Raw genomic sequence first — 13,952 nt, 5'->3', positions numbered from 1 at the left:
TGTGGTCCCTGCTGGCTTGGAAAGAGAACATTAAGCTCCAAAAACTTCCTGCAGCAGGCCTCTTTCAGAGAGTGCTGTACAGAGGGGCGAGGCGCAAAACCATTCAGGTCCCTGGCAGAGATCCAAGATCCTGTTCATAGTACTTTTGCCCTGTCTGCACGGAGCAGCAGTGACTGAAAACATCTGGAAGTCTGCTTAAGACATGGGTGACTTCTTTTTTCACTGGGGTGGCTGTTCTTAACCTTGGTAATCCAGAATGACCTCTGCCAATGTCCCTTCTCATCTAATCATCAGCACTTCATTGGGCAACAACTCTAACAAGAGCCACATGAATCTAGCAGAGAACAGTGCCTGAAGGGCTGGAGGTTCTAACACCTGCCCTGCATTCCTTGAGGCCTAGTAGCAAGGGAAAAGAGGGCTGAGACCCAACTCTCACACCTCTGGGTCTCACAGTTGAATTGTGTAGAAAGGGAGTTAGGTGGGGTGAGAGAAACGCCAATTGCTAAGGTGAGGAAGGCAACAGCTGTCTTCTCTACCTTAGCTACAGTGATGTGTAGTGATGGGGCTGTGGAGTAGTCCAGCAAAGTGCCCCCGGGCAGGGGCCTGCCTCTTGCCAGTGACCTCAGTCATGCCACAAAGCCCATTATTGACTTTGGGAGACAGGATGGGGCTGAATTTAGCATGCATGTAGTGGCTCGGTCGTTGAGAGCTGCTTGTCCTTCCTCTCTCTGTTATGACTTGGGATATGGCCCAAAGTTCTTGGGTTCCCAATCATCTTGGCAATATTTATTGAGCACCTAAAACCTGTGTGCCTGGTCCTGGAAGAGATATGTAAGAGATCCAATTCCTGTGTTCCAGCCCCACTCACTATCCTGTTTGAGTACAGGTCACAAAGTTTTGGGGACACTGGTAGGGATAATGTAAGAGGGCTGAGAATTTCAGAAGTAGGCTGTGTTGCGTCTCCCTATTCTGACTCCCTGACTTCTCTGGGGGATTGGCCACGGAGATGGAAGAGGAAGAGGAGAAAATTTTAACAAAGCTGATTTCCCAAGGGAGATGACCTAAAGGTGGTAGCTTTCAGGTGACTTTTTGAGGTTTTGTTAGGCTAAAGGAAGCCTAAGGACTGGCAATCGCACCCTGGCTGAGAGCAGAGCTCCAATGCATTTTAGCTTTCTCCTCCCCACCATGAGCAAAAGTCCAAGAAATAAATACAACAGGTTAGAAGTCCAGAAGAGCTGCTTGATGTGTACTTATAAAGTACAAGGATGGCACAAGGTGTTAAAGCACAGCACTCTGAAGCTATCTGCCACCACTGTAGCACGAGTGAGATCCCCTACCAGGGAGGTGACCCACCTGGCACAGCAGACCTCTCCTGTCTCGCTCACTGCTCCCCTCAGCTGTGTAGTTTGTTGATCTGCCTGTTCTGCTCCCCACTCTGTCTCTGGTGAAGCCTCTCACCACCCCCACGCTTGCGGCCTATACCCAAGTTCTTGTATGCATAAATAAATCTTTTAAAAAAAATACAAGGATGCATTTAACTGAGCCTGGTCTTTTATTTATTTATTTTTATTTTCCCTTCACCTTTCTAACCAGCTGAGATTTTTGTTTGCTCGCATCTGAGAGTGCTCAGCTGATTGCAGTAACCAATCTGCTCTTTTCTGTGATGAGCGAAAGACTAAACCTTCCCTAGAGCTATCAATGGGTTCCCCAAGGACCCTACTGAGGTAAATGACTCTGTTCTCATCAGTTCAGGCCGCCTTGGAGCAGAGAAACTGGTGTCCTTCTTGGAGTGCTGCCTTCATCTCCTTGAACTGAGCCAATTGGCAGGCCTCATCCAGCCCCAGCCAGCGGTAGGCTTGGTGCTCATGGGAGAGGCGGATCTCCACGTCCCAGTCTTTCACCTCCGCCAGCCAGTAGACAACTGTCTTAGGCTTCTCCCTGGCCACATAATTGAGCTCCCGTCGGAACCCCTCAATGATGGTCAGCTGGTCTGGTTCTAAGCCTGCTTCTTCCTTTGTCTCCCGCAAAGCTGTTTCCAAGTCATTTTCCCCTGGGTCCACATGGCCTGGTAAGGAGAAAAGAGGAAGAGAAAATTTTAACAAGCTGATTTTCCGAGAGATGACCTAAAGATGACCTAAAGGTGACCTTTCGAGGTGTTGTTAGACTAAATGAAGCCTAAGGACTGGCAATCTCTGGCTCTGGGTGTCTGGGCTATCTCTCCTCACTCCATCTCTGCAAAGTGAAACAGACCATATGTTTGGCAAAACTGGCCTAGAATACTCTGCTCTTCTATGGTGAGAGAGATGGCCTCCCTCAGACCTCTATTTACTTGTTCTTTGGAGTTTCTCATCCCATGTGGAGGACCTGTGGGGAAAAACGGGGTTTTCTCAGGGTTTCTGAGTTTCTCAGCATGATCTTCCAGCACAGGTGACCTACTAGATAACATGTAGCCTTGAGATGTAGTCTGCAGTGTGGAAAGCAGTAAATAATATGTATTTAGTTAGCATGTGCAAACACTATTTCTGTAAACTAGGCTTAAAACTGGCCCTGTGCCAGTTTTGTCTATAAATTATATAAAAGCTAACAGGGCTGGGGGGAGGCACTCACAGGGTGGGGTCCGTGCTGCAGCTAGACACTGCCACTGTTGCTACCTGTGTACCTGTTGCTGTTTGTTCCTGACCCCACATATGGCCTTCATGACCTGCTTTCTTGTCTGCTGCCATCCGGAAAAAGACAAGCTTGTAGCTGCGGCCCTACACATGTTCTCAAGGACCACACTTCCCTTGGAGACCTTAAAGTGATTTTCTCAAAGGAGACGGTCCCTCTTAGCAGGTGGGAGATCACTGAGGAGGCAGCACTTCAGCTACAATCCACAGTAAGGACTTAACACTGTCTGCATTTGGTCCCGAAGCCCCGGGGCCAACAGACAGGCTCAAAACCCTGTACTTCGGCACCAGCAGCTGTTTCCAAGTAGCTATCAAGGCTTTTCTAAATTGTTTTCATCTTTCTAACTGAGCAAGGCCAGATTCCACTTTCATAGGGAAAGGCCTGATGGGAACTTAGACTAAGGACAAGCTGAGTTCTAAGAAAATTTGTTGGCAAGACCCAAGCCTAAGCAGACAGTGCCAAGAAACTGTTTCAGGAGAACCTGAAGCTCTGCAGACTGGGAGCAGTCCTCGGCTTTGCCTTAGGCCCTCCCTGCAAATTCTCAGCTTGCCCAGAGGGACCAAAAAGGACTGGGAGGGGTCTGGCAACCTCTGTCAACACATGGCTCCAGCAAGTTGCTGGGGGCCTCCTGGTTCAGGAGCTCATGGGGAGCAGCAACTCTTAGCTGTTCCCTCCTCGGTTTGGACAAGGCTACCCTAGCCCTCCGCCTTCCCAGATTCCTCATAGTAGTGCCCGAAGTCAGCTGCTGTAGCACAGCTTCCACAGAAAACCACCAGGCGTTTAGCACTTAAAAACCCAGTCCAGCTCATGGCTTCTGGGCAATATTCTCTGAGTAGCAACTCACACAGCCATGGACAAAGGCAGGTGATGCTTGGGGGAGGAAGGTCAGAAGGATGCAGGTGGTGATAGAGTGGACACTAACCCGGGAGTCCTAACTTCCCTCAGGAGTCTCTGAGCACATCCTTCCTAACAGCATCTATTCAGTATTCTACCCACTGATGTTAGCCTGATAATGTCTACACCAGGCTCAAGCAGGAAAACAATCAAGAGAGGTCCTTTGAAATCTTACTGTGAGAGGGCCCTCTCTGGTGGCGCAGTGGGTTAAGGCACAACACTGTCAAGCTTGGTGCAGCCACTTCAGTGTGAGTTCAATCCTCAGCCCCAGAGGTGATCACATGGCGCGGCAGACCTCTCCTGACCCGCCTGCTGTTCCCCTCAGCAGTGTACTTTGTCCATCTGCCTCCCCGCTCTGCTCTGGTGAGTCCTCCCACTGCTCTTGCACCTCTGGCCTGTACCCCAGTTCTGTATGCATAAATAAATAAATCTCAAAAAAAAAAAAGAAAAGAGACAAGTGTGAATATTCCTATTCATAGTATTTATGACACTTCTGTCCCTTTTTTCACCTGTTTCTCCCTAGTGAAACTCAAATGTGCAAAATGAATTTCCTGTTCCCATTTCTGTTTTCCTTTAACCCTGGATCCTTGTTCACCTTTCTCCCATCCTACTCTCTTTTAAAGTCCCCGCTCCTCTCTCTGGGACGATTCACTCCGGGCTTCTGACCTGTAGCCCAGTAATGACTGAAGGCTAAGGTCGGCATTCCCAGTTCCTTTCTCCTACCCAGCCACTCACCCAGAGGCTGGGGGCTAAAATAACAACAACAACAAAACAGGTACAGCTTCTGTTCTGGGATTCAATCACAGAATTCTATTTCCAGCTATGATTTGGTCTGGCCCGTAGACCTTGGAAGGATCAAGGCTCCTGCCCACCACCCCCTTTCTGCTGCAGTCAGGAGAAGCAAGCCTTGCAGGGGCCTGGCAGAGTGGATTTCAAAACAATGCCTGGCATTTCCCCAAGTGCCAGCCCCGCTGGCCCTGCTGGCCCCGCACCTTTGGGAGGAGTCCAGTGATGAATGCCATCTGATGCCTGTAGCAGTAGAAATTCAATTGCACTGTTGTCCTTCTTGGGGATGAGGCGTCTTCGGAAGATGATCAAGCCACATGCTCTCAGGGCCATGGTCTAGCTGAGGACTTAAAGAAGATGCAGGATACTTTACACAACAGGAAGATTACACACTGTATGCTGGTGTTGGAGAGCAACACAGACTACGTAACCTCATTACCTACAGAAAAAGGCAGCATACCAAGGACAGGTGGGGGAGGGTGGGCCAGGAAGCAGCATCTACCTCCAGGTCTCCTGCTAAAACACAGGGAACACAGGACTGGTATGTTAAGAGAACGGAGAGCCTCAGAACCTTACACACCAAAACCAGAGAGATGTGAGGAATGGGAGATGCAGTACCACACTGTCCTCATCTGTGACATAATAGATTCTATCTCAAAGGACTGCTGTGAGGATTACATGACCTAACTTTTGTAAAGTGTTTTAGGATAGTTCTTAGTACATAATAAGCCTTTGATCGATTTTAATATGCATAGAAAAAATATGAAAAGATACACATTATTACTAGTGTTTCTGGAGGATGGGCTTATGAAGAAACTTTTATTTTCTATTCCATATATTCCTGCACTATTTGGAAATTTACAGAAAACAATAATTTTATAATCAGTGATACAATAAAGAATGCATATTTTTAGTTTTTCCATTTCATCTAGTCTTTTTTCAGAAAGAATGTCCAGAAAAAAATGTCAACAATTACAAAAGAAAGTAGAAATAGCTATCAAAGTGAAAAAAATTCATCTGAAAGGGAACATAGACTCAAGGTAACAAAAATATGGAGGATATTTTGTGTAAGAGCTTGCTAAAAAATTTGTCTCGTGTTCATTCCATATGAACTAATAAGCACTGTGCTGGAACTTTGCCTTTATGCAGCTTATAGTTACTGGGAGAGGAAGACTTAGACAATTAAGCAAAATAAAAAATAATTGCCAGTAAGGTGTGTGCTGGAAAGGAAAAATGTGTGATGGGAAACCTACTTCATCTGAGGGGTCAAAGGCAGCTAACTTCCTGGTAGAAGGGCTGCTTGAGCAGAGAAGCAAAGGACGAGTAAAAGGCACAGTGGAAAAGAGCAGGAATGTAAGTACGCTCCAGGTGAGGCAGCAGCACGGACAAAGGTCCTGAGGTGGGATGGCAGAGCGGGACAGCCAGGTGTCACAGATGCAGTGAAGGCGTGGGCGAATGGCCCAGGCAGGAAGAGGCCCATAGCAGCAGTGTCTCATTTGTAAGATTCCAAGGCCAAAGATGGAGCTGGGGCTTGGGGCTAGCACCACTCCACGAGAGCCCTCAAGTGGACTCCAGAGCCCCCTGGCTGGAGTTCAGTCAAGATAAGCTTGGTCTGTCAGGAGCATAAAAAACAAACTCAAACTGCAATCTGTCCTGGGGCAATTCTGATAACTGCCAATAGGGGGTAACATTACTCTAGGGAATAGTTCTTCCTCCACAAAAGATCAGGCACACACACAACACTGTGACCTTTGGAAGCCGGTAATGAAAATTTTTAAGGGTTGGGAAAAAGCTCAAAGGAAGTTTTTGAAAAGGTCTATCTTTCATACACTGGTGGCAAGAGAGCAAATTAGCATACCCTCTTAAGAGGACAATTTGGTGAGAATTATCAAAACATTAAATGCACACTCCCTTTGATTCCATTTCTAGGCAGTCTGAGGTGCAGAAATTTATATTTATAATGTACATGCAATATTTCTCATCACAAACTTGTCTGAGCTACAAAAAAAAAGTGGCAGAAACAAATTTTCATCAATGAGGAATGATGAAATCATATGCAGTATATCTCTATGGTAGAATATTATGAAGCCATTAAAAATGAGTCAGAGCCAAATGTGCTGCTTATAAAAACTTTCAGATATGCTAAATGAAAAAAGTATAATATTTATATTATAAACCTGTTTGAGTTTAAAAATTCATATGTAAAGTGGTAGCAGACTTTTATTAAACAATGTGTTCTAAGCCCCTGTCTTCCTATTTATGCCAAGAACTATACCCTTTCTGGAAGTCAGAAGGAAGCACTCTGTCTCCACAGCTTTAGTGAACAAATATTTCAAATTAGTGGCTCCTGGTTCAGGTAGAAATAGGTACCTGATCTTATGCCCCCTAAACCTTATCAAGTGTTCAGTGTCTTAGCAAGTTTTAGGTATGGGGCACCTTGCCCCTGTCTCAAGTGACAGCCCAAGAAATGAACACTGGAACCACAGATAAGCTTAGGAGTCCAAGACTAGAGGGCACAGAGCCCTGTATAGGGTAAAAAGTGCTTGAATAGCACTGCCACCCTAAAATTGCAGGAGGAACAATGATTGGGGCTAAAAAAGACAGCCCTCACTGTGAGACCATGAGAAACCATGGGTAGGAAGTTTAGGGTAGTGACAAAGATGAACCCTAGTAAAAATGTATCTGAGTAGCTACCAATGGGAATGGGCATCATCACCATATAATCACACCTAATAACCAGACAAACAATGGTTCATCTTAACAGGACCAGAAGAGGCTGGATCAAAAGCAAGGTTCAACGATGCTCACTTTACACCAATGTTCTCGAACGAAGAGAAGACAGCTAGAACTGTCTATGTGTCCTTTCAACTGCCTGCCTTGAAGCAGCTATTCTCTAGAATTTTCCCCTCTCTCTCACATGTAAACTCCTATTCATACTGCAGAAGCAATTTAGATGCCACCTCTGTTTTGAAACCTCCTGGCTCCTAATCACTCCATTTTCTGGGTTCCTAACATGACTTGCATAAACCTCTAATGTTGGATTAGCAAGAGAATGAGCAACAAAATATTAAGGATTTAATGTGGGGAGTAGAGCTTGCACAATTATAGAAGCTGACAGAGAAACCCATGCAACTCTACCGCCTCTGTATTGCTGTTAGGCTTGAATTCTCCAAAGGCCAGGGAGGCCAGCAGTTGAGGAGAGCTGGAAACCAAGTAGAGGAAAGCAAGGGTAAATTAGAACCTTTGAGAGCAAAACAGGCCCAGCAAGGACACTGAACTCCTGAAGGCAAACTGAAACTTTCCTCCACTGTGTCCAATTTCACTGACGTGGGTGACCTACAAGAGAAGCTGGAACTCTTGGCTCCAGAGCTGAATGGATACTTGGTCCAGGACTCAGAAGCTGAAGGGGATTTAGCAGGGGTTGGGGGCCTGCAGGCTGGGTGCTGTCACCAACATAATAAGCCAACAGGTCTGTGTCAAAAAGCATACGCACCGCTTCCACGCCAAGCAGCAGCTCCTGAGGGTGTACCTGCTACTACTTCACTTCAGCTTCCAAATCTCACACAGAGTTTCTGGAGGTCAACCCTAATTGAGAACCACACAGGAAGGCAGCCCTGGGAAACTCAGTTCCAGCCTAGCTAAGTGGACACTGAGCAAAGGCACCACAAGCACACGTGTATGGTAGATCTGTGTGGGCCTTTGGCAGGGAAGAGCCAGACGCTGAGCTAGCTCCTTGGCACCTAGCACAGCAGCCCTCAACATATGTTCATTGACTCAACAGAACTGTCTCCCCACCTCCCACTCAAACAAATGCTCAGGGTATGTTCTGGGGCTTGGGAAACAGCCCAGTGTTTTCCTGAAGAGTGCCATTTACATAAAAGTCAATGGAGCTATTGTGGGAGGTTTTCTGCTTTTCTGGAGACCAGGGAGCTGAAACTGTCCTGGGGTTTGAAAGTAGCTAGCTTTCTTTCCTCCTTGTCTGTCTGTCTATGCTGCTCTCTCTCACTACATACATACACTTATAGGCAAGGCATGCACACACAGACTCCAAGTAGATTCCAACCTCAGGGGGTTAAAGAACACAACATCCAATATGCAAATAAGCCTGCAGCCAGGATTGCAGAGGTGAGAACTCCAGGCTGACAGCAGGCAATTCACACTTCAGAAAAGTGACAAAGTGCCTTAGGTGGTTACAAAAAATCTGAACAACAGCAACAAAAAAAACTTCAATGTCACCAGAAGGTTCCAGAAGCTAAGGAAAAGCACTCTTGGCTTTCTCATATATATAGCTCCCTCACAACTGAGGAGATTCAGAACCTAGGTGCCAAAAAAAGAATTCACAGATAAATGGCTCTACTGGTTTGTTGATTTCCAGTGTTTCATCAAATGAATCAGTGCTATTACAAGCACAGCTCAAGCCCCAAAGCCTACAAGAATATACTTGCAAATACATAAAAGAGCTCCCCAAATCCTCTCACCAACTTGTTCCTCATAACCTGAAATCCCTTTAACAGAAACAGCATTTGGTGCCACCACACCATCAAGCATCTGTGCCAGCCACTCTGTGCAAGCTTTAACTTTTTTTTTTAATTTTTTTTTTTAGATTTATTTATTTGTGCATACAGAACTAGGGTACAGGCCAGAGGCTCAGGGGCGGCGAGAGGCTTCACCAGAGACAGAGTGGGGAGCAGAACAGGCAGATCAACGAAGTACACTGTTGAGGGGAGCAGCGGGCAGGTCAGGAGAGGTCTGCTGCCCATGTGGTCACCTCCGGGGCAGGCGGGAATCAAACTCATGTGGAAGTGGCTTTAGCTTCTTGGTGTTGTGCTTTAACCTGCTGCACCACCAGGGAGGGCCTTTTTTTTAATTTTTAAAAAAAGATTTTATTTATTTATGCATATAGAACTGGAGTACAGGGAAGAGGTGCAGGGGTGGAGAGAGGATTCACCAGAAACAGAGTGGGGAGTAGAACAGGCAGATGACAAAGTACACTGCTGAGGGAAGCAATGGGTGAGAGAGGAAAGGTCTGCTGCGCCATGTGGATCACCTCCAGGGTGGAGATAGAACTCACACTGAAGTTAGCTTGTGCAGTGCTCCAACCTACTGTGCTACTAGGGAGGGTCAAGGTTTATCTCTCTTAATGCTCAGGATAACCCTTTACAATAAACATTATCATCTGCAGTTTACAGGCGGAAACAGATTCAAAAAGGTTAAAATACTTGCTTAAAGACACAACTGATCTGTGAATGGGGACATCTGAATCCAAGTAATGACAACTCCATTACTTGCACAGCTATGCCTATGGTGAAAACTACAGAGCTTACTAGGGTACAAATTGGCTATGAGAAAGGACATGCAAATGATTTACAAAATTATTTCCAGTTTCGAAATCCCTAGTCTTTGATCTATATGTACATGGTGGATTTTTAAGATGTCTGAGCAGAATATTTTCAACAGAAGAGTTCAGAGTGGGGTATGAAGACACTGGTACTCACAGATGACTCTGAAGGGGTAAGGTATAGTATGAAGCTCCTACTCTTTGCTTATCGAAAGGGGTTTCTGAGTCTCCTCTGCTATTTTCTGGGATGTGAGAACCTAAAACCACATGTTCAAGGCCAAACCAGGGAGCCTGGGGAACACCCCTGATGTTAGCCTTGGTGAAGCAAAGGAGCACCAAACACAGGGTGCTTGGTATCCAGGAAATATGCGCAGGCCACCTGCCATGGGGAGGGTAACTCTGCTAGCCCACAGGGAATCCTGACTTTCAGCTTTTACTCACACCCATACCACGGCTTTTCACAGATCCCCTAACCCCCTTTCAGAGGGGTAGACATGAATAAAGCTTTCTTGTAACAACAGTAAAGAGAAAAGGGAAAGAAAAAAGTCCCTAACCACCATGAATAAATTGAAACATTATATCCCCTTAAATGCACCCCTTCCTGGATGTCTGCCACTCTCTTTTCTCAGAGACTAAGCTGCTGAGTCATCTTACTTCCTGTGCTATTTGGCTAAGGGAGGAAACAGGAGATTTTACCTGTAATGACAACAGTATCAGTGTCGAGGATGAGGACAAAGTCAGACAAGGTTGGGACAAAAGTCATTGCTAGTGAAGGTGATCTGTTAAGTGGCCTATTAGTGCCATCTGCTGTACAATTCTGGAAAGCAAACAGAATTTTAAAATTAGAGCCTGAAGGGATTCATTTACTCCTCTAATGTCCTAATGTCTGTGGAGTGTGTCCCACGGCCCAGAAGTATTATGGAACTGAAGGGTAGATATGATCCTGACTACAAAGTGTGCATTCTGGGAGTTCACCCCCTTGTGAAGTGGAAGATATTCAAACAGATAAATTATGTGTAAGATGAAAAAGTGGAAAGGAACGATTATCCCATTAAGATTTTGAAGGCTGACTAGTTTAGCAAGCAGAATAAAGATGGAGGTAAGGGATACTTCAGGCACAGCAGGAAGGGTAGGCAATGACCCTCTAGCACAAGATGACATTCCATTGATTAGCAGCTTAGTTTCTATTCTGAAGGCACTGGCTGGTGTTAGGCAGTGCTGTAATATGGTCAGGTTGACATTATACTCTTTGGCAGCAAGGCAGGTAGAGAGAAAACTAGAAGACTGAAAACTACAAGTTTTAAGCCTATTGCCAACAGTCCAGATGACCAACCATAGGGAATTAAATGAAGGCAGTGGAAGTGAAAAAGGAGGGATGAATTTAAAAGCCATCTCAAAGATGAAATCAATACTCTGATGGTTCATTGTCCAAGGGAGAGACATGTCTGGTTTGAGTAACCAGATGAAAGAGAAGTAGGTGTTGAAGAGAGGGCAATGTAAGCTCGTTATTTGTTTTGGACAAGTTGATTTGAAATGCTATGGAAAACTCACAAGTGGACAGATGAATTCACAATTCAGTGAATGAGTTCATTTCATCTCTTCATTTCCTAAGGTGGAATTTTCTAACTATTAGTGACTTTGTTTTCATCACAGGTACCTCAGCTCACCTCCCTCTGTCTGCTGCCTATGCAACTAGTATTTTCATCCTCTTTCAGTCAGAAATAGCATGGAACAAATACTGAAAAGCACAGCTGGCTTTGCAGTGAATAAGAACTATCTTCCTAATTCAACAACTGTGTTACTGTTGAGCAAAATATTTCTTTCTTCTAAACTACCTACTTTTTAGGGTGGTTGTAGTTTAAGAAAAAAGTATTCATAAGGTCTGCATATAAGAAGTATAGAATATAGAAGTCACTCGTATTCCTGGATTATAAAAGGTCATCAAAAACTTATGTTTTAATGGGCTCTTAGTGACTTTTGATTATTACTGGGGTTTAATAAAGAAAGTACTTTTCATATTTCCCACAAAACTGCTAGTGAACACACATTGTTCATTACACCATGTATATGCATTATGTATAAGGTCCACAGCTAAATTCCTTTTAATATAGCTAGTAGGAAAAAAACATCTCTTTTGAAGAACAGATTTATTTCCTTATTAGTTTTTTTTTTTAACTGACAATTTTTTAGCTAAATTGGGTACTCAAGTAGTTAAAACTACTGGCCCCACTGAGTAATATACTTGACTCTTAAATGTGGCCTGAACTCCACTGGCTAGCAGACTCAACTCTTGAACAACATAGGCTTGATCTGTCAGGGTTCACTTAGGGCAGTATATTTTTCTATCAGGTTGAGTTCCCGTGCTGCTGGCCCTCTCCGCCCCAATTATAAAGTATACGCGGGTTTTAGAATTAATGGGGTGGAAGGGGTGCGATGTAGGAATCCCATTACCCCTGGCTTGTTTAAGGGTCAAACTACCATTTTTCAGAAGAGGAAAAAGGAAACCATGGCTCAGAGATTATAGCAGTCCCCAGGAAAAGGGGAAACTGGGTCTAGTAGTCGCTCAAAGCACGTCTGACTCCCATCACCTTTGTTTTTACTTTATACTCTAGGGATTAGGGATTTGGCCATTTGATTGCATTCCCTTTATTTTGAGCTGTCATTCACCTAACTTTTTTTTTTTTTTAAAGATGTAGCAACAAACCAGAGCAACAAACCAGGCCAGAACAGAGAAAGAAGAAATTATGTTCTAGGTGGTGAATCTGTGGTTTACTTCTGTAACTGTCACATTATTTATTCAATAAATGAAGCAATTAGAGAAGATCTCTTGGAAAGTAGACAGGGTTTAAAGGGTAACGAGAATAAATGCGACGCAAAGAGGGGAAGACATGGTGCTCGGACCGCTGGAACCTAAACCCAGAACTGAGATACGACGACCACCCCATCCGCACTAGCATAGGGGCAAGCAAGGCTCCAGGGTCACTGAACCCACCCTTCTTCCCGTACAGGAAAACAGGTCCTGCACGAGGCTGGGGCCGGCGTGTCCAAGCCTTGCTGCCAGCTTTGAGGAGGGCGCGTCCACCTTGATGCTGCAGCAGCCAGAGGACAGTAAATGCAGCACTCAACCCTCCAAGCCTCAGTCGCTCTACGGAGAACTAATACTAGAGGGTCCTCTCTAAGAATACTCACCCTAAGCAGAGTGAGGCAGGAGGCGGGTCTTGAACGGAAACCGAAAGTACGCTGACCAATCGGGAGCGCTCAGCCGTGCGGTGGGCGATCAATTGAATGCCGCAGAGGGCTCCTCGACCCGCCTCAAAGGTTCCTTAGAATGTCGCGAGATCTTCACCCAAGTGGCATGATTGGTTGAAAGACGGAAATTGAGCGTTTCTTCGAACCTCTGATTGGTCTTCCAGTAGAGAAGGCGGTAAACGTCCACACGATCCCTCGATGCCCATTGGTGGGTAGTGAGGGCCTGCTGGCGCGCGGGCGTCAGCGCGGGCGTTCGAACCAGCGTTTGGCGGCGTTGCTATGGGGATGCGGCCTAGCTGCCACCTCGGCTCGAGAGTTGACAGGGCTCTCGGTCGCCTGCCTAGGATTGTCTCCTGTATGCGGCGTCTTCAGTCCTCAGGGCTGGCCGAGGAGGAAGGCTCCGAGGTGAGAATGGGCAGGGGGCAACCTGGCGGGGCATGTCAGGCTGGGAACCACGGCGCCTGGCCGGAGGAAGAGGGTCCGCGGGACGCCATGCCAGAGCTTGAGGAGACCTGCGGTTGTGAGGGAACCGGGAGTTGGCTTCTCCCAGTTGTCCCGGAGTTCACCATAGCCTCCTATCCTGCATCCCACACCTCTGCTTTTTCTTCAGCAATTATCTTGAATGCCACCTCTTCCATGAAAACCTTTTATGAATCTTAAAATCCTCTTGCCTTTGACCCTAAAGCCCTGGCTCGAACCTTGCTTAGAGCGATGCATTTCGTCCTTAAGTTACTTCTGTGAACCCCATTCACCCTTTTCTCATATAATTATGAGGTCTTTTGAGGCAAGGCAAACAAACACCTCTCACCGTGTCTTCTTCTTAGTAGAGTCTGAGGAAGTATTCGCTGGCCACACAGATTGGATTCCCCTCTGCGTCCTGCACCATTTTCACTTCTATTCAAAAATGTGTGTGTGTTCCCCTATGGGAGTAGGAGGAAGGCACCCTACTCTTAGTAAAAGGAGTTGAAGACCGTTGATCTTTCCACACTTCATGAAAGTACTTTTATTACACTCCCTA

The 13,952-nt window shown here is 45.8% G+C and overlaps 1 protein-coding gene across 2 annotated transcripts; it reads right to left on the bottom strand.

The window, feature by feature from the left end:
• Positions 1-1,548: 1,548 nt before the first annotated feature.
• NUDT2 (nudix (nucleoside diphosphate linked moiety X)-type motif 2) lies at positions 1,549-12,957 on the bottom strand. 2 transcript variants are annotated; one of them, XM_012721280.1, is made up of 4 exons: positions 12,875-12,946; positions 10,382-10,502; positions 4,554-4,694; positions 1,549-2,065 (listed from the first exon to the last, which is right to left on the bottom strand). In XM_012721280.1, exons 3-4 carry the CDS (start codon positions 4,678-4,680, stop codon positions 1,749-1,751), a joined length of 444 nt encoding a protein of 147 aa, XP_012576734.1. In that variant the 5' UTR covers positions 4,681-4,694; positions 10,382-10,502; positions 12,875-12,946; the 3' UTR covers positions 1,549-1,748. The 2 variants fall into 2 exon arrangements, with proteins under 2 accessions (XP_012576734.1, XP_004677789.1); XM_004677732.2 differs by lacking the exon at positions 10,382-10,502 and having other exon boundaries at positions 12,875-12,957.
• Positions 12,958-13,952: the final 995 nt, after the last annotated feature.

The sequence above is a fragment of the Condylura cristata genome, unplaced genomic scaffold, assembly GCF_000260355.1.
Source record: "Condylura cristata isolate star-nosed mole 26May11 unplaced genomic scaffold, ConCri1.0 scaffold00006, whole genome shotgun sequence".
Taxonomy (NCBI): domain Eukaryota; kingdom Metazoa; phylum Chordata; class Mammalia; order Eulipotyphla; family Talpidae; genus Condylura; species Condylura cristata.
This window is presented reverse-complemented; position numbering and strand designations above follow the sequence as displayed.